This window comes from Fusarium oxysporum, chromosome VIII (assembly GCF_013085055.1).
Source record: "Fusarium oxysporum Fo47 chromosome VIII, complete sequence".
NCBI classification, from domain to species: domain Eukaryota; kingdom Fungi; phylum Ascomycota; class Sordariomycetes; order Hypocreales; family Nectriaceae; genus Fusarium; species Fusarium oxysporum.
In genome coordinates, this window is record NC_072847.1 from 3,231,895 (window position 1) to 3,251,232 (window position 19,338).

Sequence of the window (19,338 nt, forward strand, 5' to 3'; positions counted from 1 at the left end):
AGCAGCTCAGCTTCAACCATGTCAGCCACATTTGACGAATTTGGATGACTATCTTCCATGATTCTGAGACATACATATATAGCTCCAAAGTTGGGTCAGTAAGAAACCCTAATCAAGGCATTGCCCTGTATGAATACCTATCTGGCGCCTCCACTCCGTTGTATGGTGGCGAAATTACTCGATAGGTCGACCATACCATGCCACGGATTGTCCAAAGTGGCATTCGATTTGGCCTCTCGATAATCTGAAACAAGTGAGCGGCTGAGAAGGGAGGGCCTCGGGCCGTCCGTTCTTCGAGTTATGCCCTCTGGTCTTCAGCCGCAAGCCACAATATCCTTACGCGTGCCTCGAATCTCAGTCACTAATCCTTCAGCAACGCCACTTCTCGGAGGAACCATCTGACACCAATCATCACAGAGATTCCAGAGGCCCAGCCGTGTCCATAAGCCACATGTCTAGATCGAAGTCTTGGATGCTGCTAGGATCTTGGATCTGATTATCGAGAAGGCTCTACAGAAACTGTTAATATGCATGATGTGCGGAATATGACCTCCAAGCCTTACCCAGTCGATGCTGTCAATCATGTCGAAGTCTGCCATCTGATCCGCGAAATTGTGCGTCAGATAGTCTGGTGTTTCTGTGTTTGTCGTCGCAGAAGTCGGCCAGCTCTGAGCAGCCATTGCGGTTGATGACGTGTTGATAAACTCGTTGACTCGCTGTATAGTTGAGTCTAGGGCATGAGAAACTATTCGTCCCTCAGACGTTTCTGACGAACTGGACCATATTTCATGGGCCCTTTCGACAATCGCCAGATATTTGCGTAACTCGACATCCTCGGGATAGGCACTCATTCTCGTACCATTTCGTATACTTATGGTTAGATCCAAGCAGATAACCATAGCAGCCAGAGTAAAGTCACTCAGTGTCAAGGACGTGATCATCCACTTCTTATCATGCAACAAGCCACCTGGTAGAGTAATCTGGTGTATCTCAGCCTGTCTCTCAAGTAGCCTTTCCGCTGCATCAAGAGAGGCCTTTCTGGAGAACGCAAAGCGACCGTCTTGTCGATCTGTCAAGTATTGACGATGAAGAACGATGATGCTCTTGAGGTGCAGCAGCTCTATGGTAGTTCTGCTCATTATGATACTGACTTCGTCAACGATGAAGCTAGTGAGTGGTTTGTACTTGAAGCTATCGGGTATTTTGTCGTAGGCTGCCCGGACTTCAGCGTCCAGTGCAACTGTCTCTTCGTACGACGGTGGCGTAAGTGACCGTGTATGTCTGACCACTTTCTTGAACATTGCCATTACAGAAGCTTTTACGATGGCATAGGAGATAGTCGTGTTCTCAGAAAGAGGTCTAGACGGAGGCAGTTCCGCGATACCAGGATAAAAGTCCGATTGGTTCAGGTTCCTCGGCAACTCTGTATCACAGAAGTCCGATGGTATCATGCTTGGCAGACCCATCTGGAACGACATTAGAGAATCAAGCTGGTACAAACAGACCCAGACTCGTCTCCTCATCTCCCCGTCGAACGGAGAAATCCTGGAGCCTGGTACCTTTGTCGAATCTCGATGGTAACCCTTGCAGATGGCAAGTTGCACTACCTTACCCATGAGGAACCAGAGATTGGTGTCTGAAACCTTGGCGCGAAGCCAGCATCCGACGAGAAGTAGGAGAAAAGCTTCGACGGCGTGTTCAGTGGCGGCAGTGTAGTTGCTCAAGAGGAGACATTCTTGGGTTTTCTTGGAAAGAGCTTTGCTGGAGGGAATCGGGAATTGAGAGGAGCGTGCCATGCCTGAGATTTCGTAGACGCCTGCTGATAGACTGAGAAGAGCTAGGAGTAGTGCGATCCACACTGGGGAAGTTTCTGATGGCGAGTCCCAGAACGATTCATACTGAGGCAAAGTTAGTCAAGCTTCAGTCAGACGTTTCGCATAAGGCTTGCCTCTTGTTGGAACTTTTTCGGATGCAGGATAGCTATCATTCCATTGTCAGCTTCAACCAAACAGTGCATCAAACTTCAGACTAGCTTACGCATCATGGTGTAGTGCGACAGGAAGAACACAGATATCAGTGTATCACAAACCTGTCGTGGCGGCAAGGCTGATAAGATATACTCAATTGACAGGCCATCAGGAGATCCCATGTCAAAGTCTGCCTCACTCGTAGACGCCTCATTATTCAGCGTAACTGAACTGAGAGTCGAGGTCTGCGGGCTAGCGGCAGGTAACTCATCACGAATGGCTCTGATGTTCTCGAGGATAGAGGACCAGTGGCTCGAGTCGACTTGGCCCACGAGGCCGCTGGCGATGTTATCGTCACTGTGAGCGACAGCCTCTGATATGAAGTTTTGAGAAGGCTGAGCATTTCTTGGACTCGGTGTTTGATATTCCTTTTGAAGTGAGTTCTCATTGAGAGAAAGCGCAGACAGCGAATCTTTCTTCTGGCTCTTCTGAGCCACCGTAGCAATCAGACTCTCTAGGTTCTTGAGCCGATCAGCAACAGATTCATTCTTCTCGCCGCGCTTATCGTGTCTGTCAGCGTTAGAAGCATAGTGGCAGAGCGTTTGCTTGTTCCTTTTGATGCATGAGTCGCAAGGTAGACTCCTATTACACTTCAACCTAGCCAAGTCAGCGTCATCATTTATTCCACTTACCAGCGCTGAGACTCACTTTCGTGTCCGACACGGCTCGCAGGACTTTGGCGGTCGGTTCCGCTTCTCAACCTTGCCTGGAGCATATCAGGGTCTGTTATTAGGTCGAATTCTCGTCTTTGGTGCGAGCTTACCTGCTCCAATCATGATTTGTACCAGTTTTAATGCTTGTTGAAGCGAGATGCAGCTGGATCAAGGGAGATAAGCAAATGCTGACGGTGATCGGAGACGGGGCGGATTTAACAACCCCGCGCTCTGTTCATTGGCTGCTGGTATAAGCGGAGATATTAAACCCACTTCAGTCATGGGGTTTTCGGACTCCATATACGATATATAAGAACGACGATGGCTGTTCAACATTCTCTCGTATCATCACCATCAATCACTCACATCAATAAAACAATCTCAATAACTTACTAAGATCTTATTTCTAACTTCAGTTCCCTGTCTACATTCATAGCAACCATGTCGATCGCCTCAAGTCTCTACGGTATCAGCGGTACCATCCTATCCAACCTCTTCATCAATCTCCCTTATCCCGAAACAAAAGATGACTTGTCCGACAAAATCATGATCGTCACCGGCTCCAACACAGGCCTTGGCTTCGAAGCCAGCCAACATCTTCTCCGCCTTGGAGTCGGTAAACTCATCATGGCTGTTCGTAGCGTTGACAAGGGCGAAAAGGCTCGAAAGGAGCTCCTCCAGTTGACGAAGCGATCTCCAGAGTCCATTGAGGTTTGGCATCTTGACATGGCGAGCTACGAATCTGTCAAGTCATTTTCTGCTCGGGCGATTGCCGAGCTGCCCACCATTGATGTCGTCCTAGCCAATGCTGGCCTTGCAACATCTGACAAGTTCTCAATGGCTGAGGATAATGAGAGGACCATCACAGTCAACGTCATCTCGACTTTTCTTCTCTTCTTTCTTCTTCTCCCAAAACTTCAGAAGTCTTCATACCCTGGCAAATTCGTCATTCCCAACTCGGCAACGCATTACTGGGCCCCCATCAAAGAGCTGATCCCCGATGAGAAAGCTGACAAGATCTTCTCACGACTCAACAATCCTGAAAAGTCCATCATGGAATCTCGATACTACGTCAGCAAACTCATCGTTCTTTACATCACCCGTGAGATCGCAGCTCGTCTCAGCGCCTCCGAGAAGACAAGTGTCATCATCAATGCGCCGAACCCAAGCTACTGCAAGTCTGGTCTTCTCCGCGAGAAGCAAGAGTCTACGCCACCAGATTTTATGGCTCGGTCAACAGAAATGGGCAGTCGTGCGCTTGTCGCTGGAGTCCTCGCTGGTCAGGAAAGCAACGGACAATACATTAATAACTGTCAAGTTCGCGAGTAAGTAGCTATTTATACGGGAACGAGTTCCTTGAAGCTAATATGCTATTAGTCCCGCTTGTCATGTCACGAACAAGACTGGCGCAAAGATCCAGACTGCGCTGTATGAAGAGCTGGTAGACAAGCTGGAAATCGTCGCCCCAGGAGTTTCTAAGAACATGTAGAATCGTGCGGGTTATCGGATAGTGCTAATTTCGCTTACTTGTCTTTTCCTTTCTAATAATGTAATGATAGGTATCGATGTCGTTTTCGGTTATTCAAGTCAGAATAGAATATCAATACTTAGGTTTTTTTATTGCACCATGCTTGCTCATTTAATTCAAGTGAAATCACTATTAATACAGAGCCGACATAATCCTCACCCGCATTATGTTCCATGAGAGAGAATAGATAGCAAGCGACTCTGTGTTTTTATTTATGGAAGAAAGGCTATGGGAGGCTCTCAAACTACTTGAGCCAGTGGCAAGCTCTACGGTTAAACCCTCGACACTCTGCTGTTATTGTGATTCCGAATGAATGACAGCACCTGCAATAATTGCTCCTCCTCCTCACTTTCATCATAGTTCTGGACCGCAATGCCATTCCTGATTGCACTCTGCCACTACATGCCTCGTAGTGGGTTCTTTGCTCTGTGTAAACGACCCGTAATGACTGAACCTGAACATCCCAGGCGAGCCCTATGGGTAGCCTATCAGTCGTTCCGGGTACGGATTTCAACTACTCTGGGCTCATCAGATGGATCATTGAAACCAACCGACCAGTCTCCATTCCACAGCACCATCTGAGTATAGATGCCTGGTTCCGTAGTAGCAAACTCGTACGTACGCGCAGGTTTCATGCTAGAAACGCGAATACCAAGTTCGAAGGTGTAAGGAAAAGTGACCTGCTGCTTGTACAAGCGATATGGGGTGATATGGAAGTCCCTAGCGACCCATTCAGAAGTTGGCTTCGATCCGTCATTGCCGAGACCCCAGCCAACACGGTACCAATCAGAGTATGATGAAATAACAAGATCCCTTGCGCTAAACCACGACTTGACCGTGTTCCAGGCTCCAACGAACCAATTGGCTGTCTTGTTGGCCCATTCTTGATCTTCTCCCAAGCGCGCTTGAACCACTCCACAACAGTTTCGGACGCATTGAGGGGCTAAGCCAGGTAGTGGCATTTGCTGCCAGCATTATGGTCTTGTATTAATTTAGATGAAGGCTAAACTGTTATGAAAGAAAAGGTTTATAAGGCACAAAAATCCAAGCTTCTATCTGCAGTGGCTCTCAAGCAGCTAAAGCTTCTAAACTCTGCGCCTCACACATCTTCTTGTATAACCCGCCCTGAGCAATCAAGTCCACATGCGATCCTGCCTCTGCAATTCGGCCATGATGAAATACAAATATGCAATCAGCATGGAAGATCGTAGACAATCGATGAGCCACAGCGATAGTGATCCTGTTTCCAGATGTCGCAGCCTCTATCAAAGCAGCCTGAACCACCTTTTCAGACTCCGTATCTAAAGCGCTGGTAGCTTCATCGAGAAGGATGACATTGGGGTTTCGAATTAAAGCCCTGGCGATAGCGATACGTTGTCGTTGGCCGCCAGAGAGTTGACTTCCGCCTGTTCCACAAGGCGTGCCTAGGCCGTCCGGTAGGGAACTAACAAAGTCCCATGCATTGGCAGCTCGGCAAGCAGCCTCGACCATCTTGTCACTCACTCCGTCCTCAGCCAAGTCGCAATATGCTTGATCAACGCCCATGACAATGTTCTCGCGAATGCTGGTTGGGAAGAGAGTCGGTTCCTGCTGGACAAGGGACACATTTGCACGATACAATCGAGGGTTGAGATCGGCTAACGAGGATGTACCATCGATCGTGATTTTGCCGTTTGTAGGATCGTAGAATCGTTCAAGGAGCGAGACCATGGTACTTTTACCGCATCCTGAGGAAAAGAAAAGTCAGATCGATGCTATTTGACCATAACGGAAGGACTTACCTGATGCGCCGACAAATGCCACGAATTGACCGGGTTCGATCTTTGACAACTATTAGCCCCATGAACGAGGGAGCAGATGTAGCGTGCTCACCTTGAGAGACAAGCCCTTCAGCACGCGGTTATTTGGAGCAAGGGGGTATGAAAACTCGAGGTCCTTCAAGTCGTAGGACTTACAACCATCAGCGGGGGCGTTGTCGATGTTGTCAATTGTCTCTTGGATAGTGGGTTCGAGATCGCAAAGCCAGAAGAAGTAGTTGGCAGCTGAGTTAGCCTTGGTGAAACCTTTTACGACGGTTAGCGATAAAGCTCTGAAGGCATGACTCAAACTGAAAAGGCGGGCGTTGCCGCATGAGAAAGCCAGCCCATGCAGCTAGATAGCGTATAGAGGTAGTATGGAGACTTACTGCTTGCAAAACTAAACATCTGGCCTGCTCCTTGGCCAGAGAAGTATACCCCCATGAAAGAGACGAAGAACTGATAGAAGGTGATCTGATTCTCAGAAACCAACTTGGAACCGTACCAAAATCCTAAAGCTAGGATGAGATACTCGATTGACTGTGTCAGTGAGAACCAGATCATGATCTGGAACAGGGGGCTTCTGGATCGATTAATGGCTGTATCAAGCTCAGAAGTATACCTCCGAAGCACATTTTGTTCGATAGCGAGGGACGATACTGTCCTTATAGCAGTAACCGTCTCGGAAGCAAGCGAAGCACTTGTGGAGAAGTTTGCATCCATGTCGGCATCCATCTTGGTCTCGAGACGTATCCTGGCATAACCTCCTATAAGCATTGGAGGAATTCCAGCGCACACGCCCACAAGTCCGAGTTTCCAAGAGAAAGCGATTGACAGTATACCACAGACAAATACTGACACCAGTGCCATTGTGATAATAGCAATCGTAAACCCCATGAGCTCAAAGATGGCCTGGGCGTACGAGTCGATTCTGCTGGTCAGTGCACCAACTGTATTTTCCGGACGATCGAAGAAGGCAAGGTCTTGGCGGATTATGGAAGAAAACAGATCCTCTCGGATGCGTTGAGCAAAAGTCTAGATCCAGAATTAGAGTCATGATAGGAGAGGGCGCGGTTGGTGCGAGGGAGTGTACCTGGGAAACGACATTGGTGGCCCAGCCTAGGATACCGTAGACGATGATCAAGCCAAGTGCCATAACGAAAAACATGAGCGCCAGCAAGTTGCCTTGCTTCTGCATGTCATCTGCTTTGAGAACATCCATCACCCGTCCGAGAAGAATCGTCTGGCCAGGGTAAACGCCAGCTAAACACAAGTCAAAGGCTGTCTTTCACAGCGAGGACGAAATACTTACCACCCACGATGCATGTGGCCGCCACGAGCAGAATCCACAGTCTTATCTCAGGAACTAATCCGACAAGTTTCAAGACGGTCCTGAAAATACCAGTACCTTTGTGTAGGTCATAGTCCTGGAGATCGGTGCTGGTAGGGAGTTTGTCAGTCGCGCTTTGGCCCTTTTGCAGGGAATTCGTAGGTGCCAGAACGATATCCTCATCAGCTATCTCAGAGCATGTGTCAGATGTGTCATCGCTACTGGCAGTTGAAAGGTCCTGCGCTTGCACCAGCTTGGCATAGGTGCCCCCACGAGCAACTAGATCACTATGGCGACCCTGCTCAATTATGGAACCTCGGTCCATGACAACGATGTTATCGGCATTCTGTATCGTTTTAAGCTTGTGAGCTATAACAATAGTCGTACGGTCTTTAGAAGCTGCATCGAGTGCCTTCTGAACAGCACTCTCGGCATAAGGGTCTAGGGCACTGGTAGCCTCGTCAAGAAGAAGGACCTTTGGTTCAGATATTAGACTGCGAGCAATAGCAATTCTTTGCTTCTGGCCGCCTGATAATAGACTGCCTCTCTCACCGACACAGGTGTCATACCCTTGGGGAAGTGCTTGGATGAAACCATCGGCAAAGGCGGTTTGAGCTGCGGTCTGTACTCGGCGGAGTTTCTCTTCTGGACAATCGTGTTCCCATGGGGTACCTATCAATCCAGTACAGATATTCTCGTAGATCGTACCATTGAATAGGACAGGGTCTTGCTGGACAAGTCGTAGATTCGTTCGGAGCCACTTCAAGTTGAGGTCCTCAAGACTTCTACCATCTAGCTCAATGGAGCCAGACGTTGGCATATACCACCTTTCCAAGAGGCCAATGATAGTACTCTTGCCAGATCCGCTGGGGCCCTGGAAAAACCGTAAGAAAGATAAGGGATGGAGTAAAGGGGTGCTTACTACTAGCGCCGTAACCTTGCCAGCCGGGATAGACAGTGAGTATCCATTGAGAACGCGAGTGTCAGGGCGGGAAGGGTAGCTAAAAACGATATCCTTGAGCTCTAAGGAACCCTGTGTAGTGGTTGGTTTGTCTCCAGAGTCGTCGAAGGGGTTGATGCGTGACTCTCGATCGATCAACTGGAACAATTCTCCAGCAGCTGTTGCGGCACGGCTAAACGTAACCATGTGAGGGGCGATAGAGTTGAGGGTCGAAGCTGCCAATATGACAGAGAACAACACTCTATTAAGAATGAGTTAGATTTGAGTGGCGGGTGAAGCATCCAATAAGTAAGGCATAGTGCTTGATGCTCTGAATTTAGAGTCTGGAGGAGACGGGGTGACTTACGTGAAGATTGTACCTATCTTCGAAACTTCTCCTCGAGCAAGCATGCTGATACCTTGCCAGAATGCAAGACTCATTCCAGCAAAGATGACAAAATACTCACCTCCAAACATAAAACTATAGAGCGCATTCTTCCTGTCGCCAAGTACTCGTGCCTCATGGAGGATGTTAGAATATTGGTCTGACATTCTTGGGGCGAGCCCAAAGGCCTTAGTGGTCCGGATACTGGCAAGCACAGTCTCAACAAACGAACCGGCCTGCCCATAGAGCTTGAGAATCTTTGTCTCGATGGCGGCGTCTAAGCCACCAACAATCCCCACAATGATGAGGAGGGCGGGAACAATAGACATCAGGATAAGCGTAAGCTTCCACTGGCTGATAAACGCGATTATAAAACAGGCAAAGAAGGTCGCGATAGCTTGGAAGACTTGACCCAGCTTCTCGGAAATACCAGACTGAATCAATTTGCCGTTCGAAGTGGCCTGCATAGAAATCGAGACACTGGCGCCTTGATCGAAGTAGCCCACTTCCTGTCCAAGGGCTGATTTTAGGTATTCGTATCGCAGGTTTCGGGTGATTCTGAGGGCCGTGTACGTAAGGAGCGACGAGTAGACATAAGTGCAGATGAATCTCGCGATGGCGATGTAAACAAAGTAAAGCCTTATTGTGTTAGCTGCGCAAGCTGGTGCAGTGGAGTGGACCTACGCAGACTTGGAGACTTGCGACATGAAGCCATCAGGGGCAGACCCGGAGGCAGTGAAGTCGGTCATGATGGAAATAAAGTCTCCGATAATGAGGTTAACCATGGCAAAGGCAACGCCAGAGCCTATGGCGGCGAGGATTCCGATGGATCCAAGGAGGTAATCGACTGGGCGGCCATAATGAGCGATGCGCTAGCTACGTTAGAATCAATGAGTAGGGCGCGAGAGGAGACTAACTTACAATGTAATCTTGGAAACTGGATCTCTTTTCTTGGGTCGAACTGGCACCTGGAGGTGACTTTCGCTCGATGGCTGCCGCCGCATCGCCAAGCTGAATGGCCTCTTTTTCCACCACGGCAGAGGCCATGATTTCTAGGAGGCGAAAGAAGTTCTGGATAGAATGTGTATATATGAATAAGGAAACGAAGATAGTGATGTTTATGCGATTTTAAGAAGTATTAAAACGAAAAAGAAGGACGGTAATGAATGAATCTTAGTCAATTTGTCTCAAGTTAGATACGACAAGTAACATATACGATGTTGTCAATAAAAAAAAGGGGAACATTTAAACCATCTCATCTCATAGAAGTCATGTTCGGCCCTTGAAAGATAACTTCTGCCCGAGCCTTTGCTTGGCCATTACGGATTGTAGTGTATGATGCTCGCGTCTCGGTGGCACCGAAGGACCGAAGGTGGATAAAATCATTATGTCATTGGGTCTTCTTCTCCGCTTGCTAAACAACCAAACTCCGCTAGGTTTCGCTAATAAATAACTAACCTCGGGGCGAAAATCGCACCGATGTCCCGAACTCTTACAACGACATATTCATCGAAAGAAAAAGAATGCAACAAGACGCCCTGAACAGCGATCCAGGCGACGATGCACGCTCTGACACCCCTACAAAGACAGCCCATCCTCTATCGGTAAGACCCTGTTCTAGCCGGAGGCCGCTTGACTGACAACTCTACAGTGTGATCAATGTCGCCAGCGCAAGGTGCTATCCTACTAGGCCCATATGCTCATTCCTGTGGTGCCGATGCTGACCCCTCTGACAGGTGCGCTGCGATCGAGGTATCCCCTGTGGGCCATGCTCACGAAGACGAGAGCAGTGCGTGTATCCTACGTCAGCCAAACCTCGAGCCAAGAGACAGCGTGCACTTGTGTCTGATGGATAGTCTGTGCCTCCTTTTCTTCTTTTATGCATCAGATGCAGAAACTTACATCCCAAAGCGAGTCCAAAATCGACCATCTTTCAGTAAAGCTCGACAAGGTTCTTGCATCCATCGAGAATCTTGAATCTTCCTTTGGCCAAATAGATACTAGTGCCCCCAGCACGCGAACGAACCTTGCAGAAAATACGCCCCTGTCATTGGCAGGCTCAGCTCTGCTTCACAAGACACCCGTTGAGGATCATTCCGGCTCGGAGCTGCAGAGAGACGCTGTCTTGGCCACGCAAGCTGCGTTTGCCACCAAGTTTGCGCAGAAGGCTGTTGATAGTAGCCATCTGCTACAGGTCTCGCCAGATGTCAGGCCCTGCTTAGACGCGTTGAGGGATGAGCTCAAAGAAAGAGGGCCTGGTCATGGGGATCCGAAGCCGCCTGAGACCCGCGGAATCTCGGCCGGTGCGAGTCAGCACCACTTCACGCTGCCTCCCATTCAACTTGCTATGGCTGCGATCCATAAGCTCAAAGGCAGGTTTAGTTTACAAACCGGCATCTTTCGTTGCAAGCCAAGCTGACCACGGTCGTAGAGTCGTCTCGTCTTAGGTTCTGCTGGTGCATGGAGATAGATGTCGGCCAGTTTGTCGATTACTTCTTCACTGTGTACTCTGGGACTCCGTCGCTGGCTGACCTCATCATTGTCCATTGCGGTCTGCACAACCTCCTTGTACCATATGGAAATCAGCAAAAGGACAAGACGTCGCAAGACAATATCAAGTCTCAAGCCGCACTATGCCAACAGAATCTGGAATCAATTCTAGCCAATCTGCCGTTTAGTATCCCTTCGACATATGACTTTGCCCTTGCTCTTCTCATGGCTGTATGGCTGCAGAACCAGAGGCACGCATTGCAGAAGCTGACCTTCACATAGACCACCTATTTCGTCCAGCGATGCAGCATGTCTCAAGCTTGGAGCTACCTCGCAGCTGCTGCACAGATCTGTCTCACTTTGGGGTATCATCGTGAGGTACCTAGTAAACCAGAGAAGAAACAAGAGCGGCAGCGAAGAGTTCGGCTCTTTTGGCTGGTTTACATAATGGACAAACTTCTTGCCTTGCGTCTGAACCGACCATCACTCCTCCGAGATAGAGACATCACCGTATCATACGAAAGCTACGGTGAGACGGCTGTAGATTCCTCACTACCCATTGCTCCTAAGTGGATCAAGATGGGTATGCTGTACGGCAGGATATACGACGAGATATTCAGCCCTGGCGCGCTGTTACAACCGTCGACGCCACGAGAGACTAGAGCTCGGGAACTAGCTGTTGAACTTGATTGTCTATTTGACAGCAAGGATCCAGTTGAAGTAGGCCAATACAACATCTTGATATACGACACATTCTAATACAGGATATCAGGAGTCCTTCATGGAAGAATTACCCGAGCATCCGGATGATCTGCTTCCCAGGCTTGTCAAGCGTGCAGATAGGATCTCTCATCTGGCCATCATCACACTGATATACAGAAGTATACAGCCCAGTTCTAATACTGGCTCCGCATTCTGCAATGAATGCCTGTCTTCAGCCAAGCAGTGTCTTGAGGAACACAAAGAAGCCTTTTCGCTACTACAAGATGCCGAACCTAGTACTGTTGAGCTCTACGTGCAATGGCAAGTCGTAAACGCATAATCCTTAACCCTTATATGTCTAACGGCTTGCTACCTAGGGCTCTTTTGGCGGCACCATTTGTGCCATTCATAGTGCTTTTCTGCCACGCGATTGAGACACGGGATCCGAGCCATCTTGAGAATCTGTCAGCTGTTGTTCGGGCGTTGCAGATTCTTCCCCGTGAGACTCCAGATATCTATGGTAAGCAGCGCCGTGTGTTTGAGCTCATGTATAGCGTGGCGTGTAAATACGTGGACGAATCGGGCTCTAGCCAGCATCAGCATCAGCATGGGCGACCATTCTTCGGGGTACTCCTTGCCGAGGCAGGGGTCCCCATACTAGGGGAGACGCAGATGAATACTGAAATGCAGAGCTTCGATACTCAAATGGATTACGGGCCCGATGTGCAAATTGGGGGCATGGATTTGAGACAGGAAGGGATCTTTTGGGGTGACCTGGAAGGGTTGAATTCTAGTGAAGAATTCGGGTCTTGGTTTCAACCTTCAAATTTCGGAGACAGGCCGTGATTAAGTGCAGTAACATTTATCAAACGCCTTATCAAGGCGACAGCTTGTTTTCTATCGATTCTGTTCAAGAACTATACTACTGGAACGATATCCACATTTAGGAAGATATGCTGGCAGCCAGATTTCGCCAAAAGTCCATTGCCAGCCTGGCGGGGCCACTAACACAGGCTCTTTTACATAGCCACTGGCTTCATCATGAACATGTCGTTTAGACGGAGAAGGACTTGCCACCCCAGGCCTTGGCGACGATCTCTTCCACAGACGTAAGAGGAACATCTGGAAAGCGCTTGTCAAGGCGGCGGTCATCGTCGGGCAAGATGCAAGCGCCGGCAATGATCATCCGGCACAGTCCCGCCAGCAAGGGCTTGAACTCATCCTCGGTGACCTCTTCGGGGTGCCATAGCAGTGTGGCGTCACCCTGTTCCAGCTTATCCACAGGGTCGTATAGAATCTCCATCTTGGAGCCTGCGCTTTCATGTTAGAAAGAACTGGATAAAAAGAGAGGATGCATACCTCGGATTCTTTCGGCAATCTCGATAAGTTCATTGACAGACATATCAGAGCCTGACAAAAATCCGCGCTGAGGCCACTCTTCACCCGTATCAATGAGGCGAACGATGAATCGGGCGAGATCTTCGCTGTATGTGACTGTGAATTTCTCATTGCCAGAGCCAGGAATCACAGCTATACCCTTTTCCATGTCGAGGAGCCATCGGAAAGCCTTGAGGTTACTCTTGATATGAGGCATGCCCCAGTAATCAGAAAAGAATCCAATCGAGATGCGGATGTACTCGAGGCTCGTCTGCTTGAGCGCTCTGGCATTCGGAATCCAACCTCCGATGCCAGGGCCCGAACTTGGGTCACTATCATCTGATGTGAGTAAGCGAGTTGCAATTTGTTATTACGACTTACTCCTCGTCAATTGGGGTAACAAATTCGCTTGGAATAAGCCGTCGCGTGGTCTGAGACTTGTCTGCTGCAGCAATGAGGCTCAGCTGTGACTGGCCGCCCGCGTCGGTTTCGAGATTAATGGCAGATACCACTGTATCTATCTTGTGATCTTCTAGCAGAATGGTAAGGGCCTCGACGCTGGAATAGTCCACAACAAGAAATGTCGGAGACTCAGGAGTACTCTCAGCTGGAGCCTATGGATCAGAGTCAGTCTGGCCCGCGTTATGATGAAGTGTAAGCTGTATACCTTGCGGCCGAGGATGAAGAGTTTGTGGGCCCCGTGATGCTGTAGATGCTCAACGATGGTCTTTCCTACCCCCCCTGTACCTCCGGCAATAGCAACAATGGCCATGTTGATGAATCGTTAGAACGGATAGTTGACTTGGAGTAGTCTGTTATGTAAGGGGGACTTGTGTAAAGAAGATCTATGGTTCTTATGAAATGAGCCTTCTAGTATTTATAACATGGCCCACGGTGGTCTTGAACTATTCATATTGCGGGTTTCCCTTTTTGGATGCGGAGTTTACGCTGCGGAGTTGGCGACGTCAGGTTCCTTAAATGCCTAGCCTTCAGCAGTTCGGATCTTCGGTCGTTCCGCGGTCCGTATCTGATGTCTCCGTGTAAAGTCGGTATGCGGATCCCGCGCGTTCCATATAAGCTCAGAAGTGATACTGGCTAGGTTTTTGCACGCTAAGTTTTATATGGTTACATAGTCTAGGACCGCCGCCACAGGTCTCAACTGCAAATAAACACAGTTTGTTGCACACAGAAAAGCCATGGTAAACAATACTCCAAAGCTTGCTACTGTTATGATGGCGTGTTATTAAATAATTACTATTATTATCTAGCTAGGGTTTCATCTAAGGGCATAGATATTATCTCACCATTAACTATTACCTCCGCTTTGTTTAAATGTATAATAATGGGGAATAGTTGAACCTTTTGATAACCTCTGTAGTTTGGATCCTTCGGTGTGGAGGTATTACTGCTATTAAAGCCACAATACTCCATTCCATATATAAAGTATTTGGTGCCTTCCTTCTGGTAAGGTAGCTTGGGGATGCTGAGTTATGCTATGCACATCAAATAATTTCTTTTGTCCGAATCGAAACATAATAGTTAATAGTACCTATACTATTGTCACTTCCTATATCAACCGTCAAATTCAAATGAAAGCGTTAAAAACCCAACACCTACGACACTTCTCATGTTCACAATCCCGACATTCCTTCGTTTCAACCTTTGTAGGTCCCGCCTCACAATTACAGCATACCCAGCGACTTTGCGACTCAGGAACGTTTTCAACATCCATCAAGCCAGCTAGTTTGATGCACTTCTCGCACCTTTCATGACTACGACAGCCCCGGCAGTGATTGAATCTCCCCCGTTGGGGTCCGCCATTGCAAGCACAGCAGAACCACATCGGGTAGTCGATATCCTCCGAGAGTGTCACGAGACTGCGACTTTTCGTTTGTGCATATTTGGGATCCTCCAAAAGATCAACGATTTCCTTCCGTCCTAGTCTCTTTGCCCAGAACAATGCGGTGCGGCCATCACTGTCAAGGAGGTTGATATCTGCGCCGCATTCGAGCAGCTGACGAGCTATTTCAACGTGCCCTCTGTAACATGCTACATGCAACGCACTGGATCTGAATCGACCACCCCGCGCATCAACATCCACACCTTGAGACGTCAAAAGACTTTTGACAAGGCCCGCAAGACCAAAAGAAGAAGCGTAGTAGAGAGGCTCGCTTGCCATGATAGCCTCTCTCGATGCATCGGGCATTAGGCACTGAACCCAGAAGCTAAAGTTGCCCCTACCAGCCTTCTTAGAACTCAGACAAAATGTCATAGCAGAGTCCTCCTGGCGTCCGTAGTTGTCAGATAGTCTGGCGTGAAGGGGCCAATATCGAGAAGCGTAGCGAAGAAGAGGGTACTCCCGATACTTCTTCTCAAGCTCTTCGTTGGTGCAGCAACCGTCTTGAAAGCTCTCAAGAAGTAGATACAATAAGCACTTATTGGCGATGTCGGCGTGTATTCCTGGGATATTGTAGCTGAACCAGGCAACGTCTCCTTCGTTCGTGTGGCTGGAGGTGATATACGCCCGAACCGATGAGTGGGCTAACCTAACCACGCTTGTTGCTGCGTCGTAATCCACAAGGCCTTGGCATATCTCCAGCAACACCATGGGCTCGGGCAGTCTGCACTCCTCGTCGATACGTGCTTCATAATCGTCTAGAACTGCAGCTTCTGCCAGTTCTTGTATCGTAAGTGGTCGCAGCGCTACGGAGAGGAAGAATAGCGATTCTCTAGCGAGAAGTCTATCTGCTTCGGGGATAGTAAGCAGAATCTTTTCGTATACTTCGTAAATATCCTTTGGGAGATCATATAGGGCGTTGAAAACCATTTTGGCTGTTCTGAGAGTGCTGAGGGAATCGAGTTGGCACTGGGCGTACCGAAACCTGAAAACGTCAGAAAAAAGGCACATACAAGGTTTATGGCATAGGTTTGCTCACATTCCTTTCGCGTTACCAAGTACTTTCTCACGCAACTCTAGTTTTGTCTCATTGCTGAGTCGTCTGAGGAGACGCTCTCCGCTTATTCTCGTGGTGATGTAGAAGTCGATATCTCTATCAACGTCTTCTGTACCCATATCTACCTCGATCATCTCTGGTGGTTCTTCCAGTTGCAGATCTTCTAGCCAATGTGAACAGCTCGATATAGCTGTCACAAACAGTCGCACGTTGGAGTTCTCGGTAACAAGTTGTAGAAGCATCTCAAACACCTCGATACAGCTGAAACTCTCGTTGATAGCATCAATTGAAATGTGGAATTTGTCAAAGTTCGACACGTATTGCGAGGTTAACTTGAGTATAGAATTCTCACCCAAGACCTCACCTGACTTGCGCAACTGGTCGATGCCTTCGAGGGCTTCGGGATGCTGTTCTGAGAGTTGATGAAGAATTGACCCCAGGATGTTGAGGGGCTGCTGAGACTCCCTGTCATCAAAGGAGCAGTAAAAGTAAGCTTGGCCGATTTTGGGGTCTTCTTGCTGATATGACTTGAGTTGTTCGACTGCAGCAGCACTGGTATCCGTTTCAGCACCGGTGACAGGAAATCGGTGATTTGACTTACTGCAATGTTGTTTTTCCGGAACCAGCTACATATATATGGGTTAGAGGGAGCGCAAGATTCAGCAGATAAAAGAGCTGCCGACTTACATTTGCCGCGAAGCCAGAGGATTCTTGGGGAGCCTTCACCGCCGTTCATCCAAACTTTGAAGTCACCGTCCAAGAACCATGACCCTGTAGATTCCATCCTCTTTTTGATTGCTTTAGCGTGTAGCTGTTTAGGACTGAAGGGTTGTATCCATTCCCTTATCTTTTCTCTCTTTTCTTCTGTTCAAAACGTGAGTGGTAGCGAGCTGTAGCATGGTGGATGCAGACCTTCATCTTTAAGCTTCCCCTTCTCTTGACCTTCTCTAGCAATATTTAAAATCTCATGCGACTCAATCAGCAAGACTTCCATTTGCGTCCTAGTGCAATCAGAGACACTCAATCTTAGGTATGTGGAATTAAAAGACTTACGAGTTCTCAGCCATCATCATCACAATAAACCAAGTCTTCACACGTTCGAGATCCCGAATATCCGCTTTCACATCATCTTTCACCCACGGCCACAAGAATGCATTAACCCTACGAGATGAAGTCTGCTTTTTATTCAAATTCTCAACAAGACGACCTACAAGCTCCGAAGTCGAAGATAGAGTCTTGCGAAACTCTTTCGAGCGTATTAAATCGGCTATATGTGGTTCTGCTGAAGCGATGTCTAGTTTCTCCAGCTGCTCCAAGACACCTTTGAGACCGAGAAGCTCTGTGTAGAGCTTGCGCATGTCACTATGAGCATCGTGGACTGCTTTGCCGTAGTTGTAGGCTCGTTGAATTAAATCTGAAATTTGACCCACTAGGCCAATGATAGATATGGGATCAACCATGGTTTTGGGGCCGGGATAAAAGGCTTGGCATGATTTCGTGATAGATGCATTGGCGAAAGGTCGAGCGGGGTTGATGAGCTGACAGGCGGTCAGATGAAGCAGAATGTCAAGCCACAATATCGATATCTTGAACTCTATGGTTTAGTCTCCGAAAGAAATCGGACAAACTAATCCAAGGTCCTTATTAGGAGAAGGTATTGTTATATAAGCTTATAAAGTCTAGCAAGGAGTAAAACGCCATTGAGCATATTAATTCAAACTGAAGCTTTCTAATGCTAACCTGTAGTAATGGTAGGTAGTTAACCTTTCTCTTCTAAAGCCAAAAATAGTAATGTTACAAGTTGGCTAGAAAGCAAGAGTAAAAAGGTAAATAAGGATAAAATCTTTTATTAACGATCTTGTGTTTTTTTGTTTCGCTACCAAGCACTTGAAATGCATTTGCACTGGTGAGGCTGTAAAATCTCATGTTATAAACCAGATCATGCGTTTCAACCAATCGGTGTCATTAGACAACCCTGCGCGAAATCAGTCTTAAATGTGCAGCCTATGTCAGATCCCGCCTCCATAAGCTAGCCTTGAGTTAAAAGACTTCAGGCTGTAAGTCATCAGAAAGAGAGAACTAGTTAGCATTCTCAACGTGTTCTTCTACTGCATCTCTTCTCAAATACCCAAGTCAGGAAATCATGCACAGTTATCTTGGTCGTTGTTTCATGCTTTACAGAGCAACAGAGCGGTGCCGCGAAAGACTCTGCCGTAATTGGTTTAAACTGAATGCAACAAAAGAACAGTGGCCGCGGCTAATTGAAAGGTATAGCTAGGAGCAGAGCGGTTACTCACACAAGTACCAAAATTCTGAGCCAACAGGAATCTACACACTAACGCTTGGCCTCCAGTAATGAAGCCAATGTAAAGTCCCGGTGTCAGCCTTCTTCCCGCCCACCTGAAACGTTGCACTGTGACCAATGCTTTGCAGGAACTGATTGGGAGTAAAGGCTGTTGGTGTGGTAGAAGTGCAACTGTAGATTACACATCCCATCTGCAAAAGGTTGAAATTTGGTCTCAGCCCCAAAATGCCAGGGCCGGGTTGTACGGCACAAGGATGTTGACAGCGGCACGATTGCAGGACCAGGACAGACCATTATTTAAGGGGACGAGCCTTCCCCCTTTGATTCTTTGCACAATGCAACCCAAAAACTCCACCTATTCCAAACGTCAATAACGATGGAAGCCATCAGCTGGGACGACGGATACCCAAACTATAAAGGCTGGGTTCGCTGCGGCTGCCACTACGTCCAACCTGACGTAAGTTCCCATTTACCACCAGCAATCAAGCAATCTAACATTATCCCTAAAATAACAGTGGGAACAAGAAAGAGGAGTAAGTATATCCAGCTGTGCGCACGACATACTAACCGCGTCACAGTGTGTCCACAAAGACTGCGACGGAGGTTTTTATGGTAGTGATGGAGGGTTCTGGATCGACTGGGAGTATGAAGATACAACCAAGAGACGATGGTATTGCAGCAGAAAATGCGCCAAGTGGACGGCGAAGAAGATGGTGAGTGCTTCTTGACTACTTCTGTGGATCTTGCTGATTTAGTAGTGTGTATGCACAGATCGGAGCTGTCTATGCAGCCGCTAAGCGCTCGATGGGTTCGGTGTGTTTCCTTATCAGTAGTTCACGTGTCATTTGGGT

General features: G+C 48.1%; 6 protein-coding genes across 6 annotated transcripts; 2 read left to right on the forward strand and 4 right to left on the reverse strand.

The window, feature by feature from the left end:
- Positions 1–318: 318 nt before the first annotated feature.
- On the reverse strand, positions 319–2,803 carry FOBCDRAFT_252559 (uncharacterized protein; the record flags this gene model as incomplete). The annotated part of the gene is made up of 5 exons (XM_059610996.1): positions 319–510; positions 564–1,898; positions 2,090–2,609; positions 2,660–2,750; positions 2,791–2,803. 5 exons carry the CDS (start codon positions 2,801–2,803, stop codon positions 412–414), a joined length of 2,058 nt encoding a protein of 685 aa, XP_059465667.1. The 3' UTR covers positions 319–411.
- A 318-nt stretch (positions 2,804–3,121) lies between these two features.
- Positions 3,122–4,169, forward strand: FOBCDRAFT_278547 (uncharacterized protein; the record flags this gene model as incomplete). Its single annotated transcript, XM_031187648.2, has 2 exons — positions 3,122–4,005; positions 4,058–4,169. 2 exons carry the CDS (start codon positions 3,122–3,124, stop codon positions 4,167–4,169), a joined length of 996 nt encoding a protein of 331 aa, XP_031034913.2.
- Positions 4,170–4,696: 527 nt separating this feature from the next.
- Positions 4,697–9,706, reverse strand: FOBCDRAFT_242960 (P-loop containing nucleoside triphosphate hydrolase protein; the record flags this gene model as incomplete). The annotated part of the gene is made up of 13 exons (XM_059610502.1): positions 4,697–5,151; positions 5,312–5,935; positions 5,990–6,038; positions 6,081–6,271; positions 6,394–7,039; positions 7,098–7,267; positions 7,317–8,006; positions 8,043–8,208; positions 8,257–8,536; positions 8,642–8,693; positions 8,742–9,298; positions 9,344–9,531; positions 9,581–9,706. The coding sequence occupies 13 exons, from the start codon at positions 9,704–9,706 to the stop codon at positions 4,697–4,699; spliced, it is 4,194 nt and encodes a 1,397-aa protein (XP_059465668.1).
- Positions 9,707–10,182: 476 nt separating this feature from the next.
- FOBCDRAFT_188584 (fungal-specific transcription factor domain-containing protein) lies at positions 10,183–11,908 on the forward strand (the record flags this gene model as incomplete). The annotated part of the gene is made up of 4 exons (XM_059608663.1): positions 10,183–10,263; positions 10,548–11,035; positions 11,107–11,380; positions 11,432–11,908. The coding sequence occupies 4 exons, from the start codon at positions 10,183–10,185 to the stop codon at positions 11,906–11,908; spliced, it is 1,320 nt and encodes a 439-aa protein (XP_059465669.1).
- Positions 11,909–12,797: 889 nt separating this feature from the next.
- FOBCDRAFT_252561 (uncharacterized protein) lies at positions 12,798–14,000 on the reverse strand (the record flags this gene model as incomplete). The annotated part of the gene is made up of 4 exons (XM_059610997.1): positions 12,798–13,162; positions 13,211–13,335; positions 13,610–13,842; positions 13,896–14,000. The coding sequence occupies 4 exons, from the start codon at positions 13,998–14,000 to the stop codon at positions 12,906–12,908; spliced, it is 720 nt and encodes a 239-aa protein (XP_059465670.1). The 3' UTR covers positions 12,798–12,905.
- Positions 14,001–14,813: 813 nt separating this feature from the next.
- FOBCDRAFT_297676 (uncharacterized protein) lies at positions 14,814–17,642 on the reverse strand (the record flags this gene model as incomplete). Its single annotated transcript, XM_031187643.2, has 6 exons — positions 14,814–16,110; positions 16,165–16,734; positions 16,784–16,808; positions 16,870–17,046; positions 17,095–17,183; positions 17,236–17,642. 6 exons carry the CDS (start codon positions 17,640–17,642, stop codon positions 14,814–14,816), a joined length of 2,565 nt encoding a protein of 854 aa, XP_031034908.2.
- Between the last annotated feature and the right edge of the window lie 1,696 nt (positions 17,643–19,338).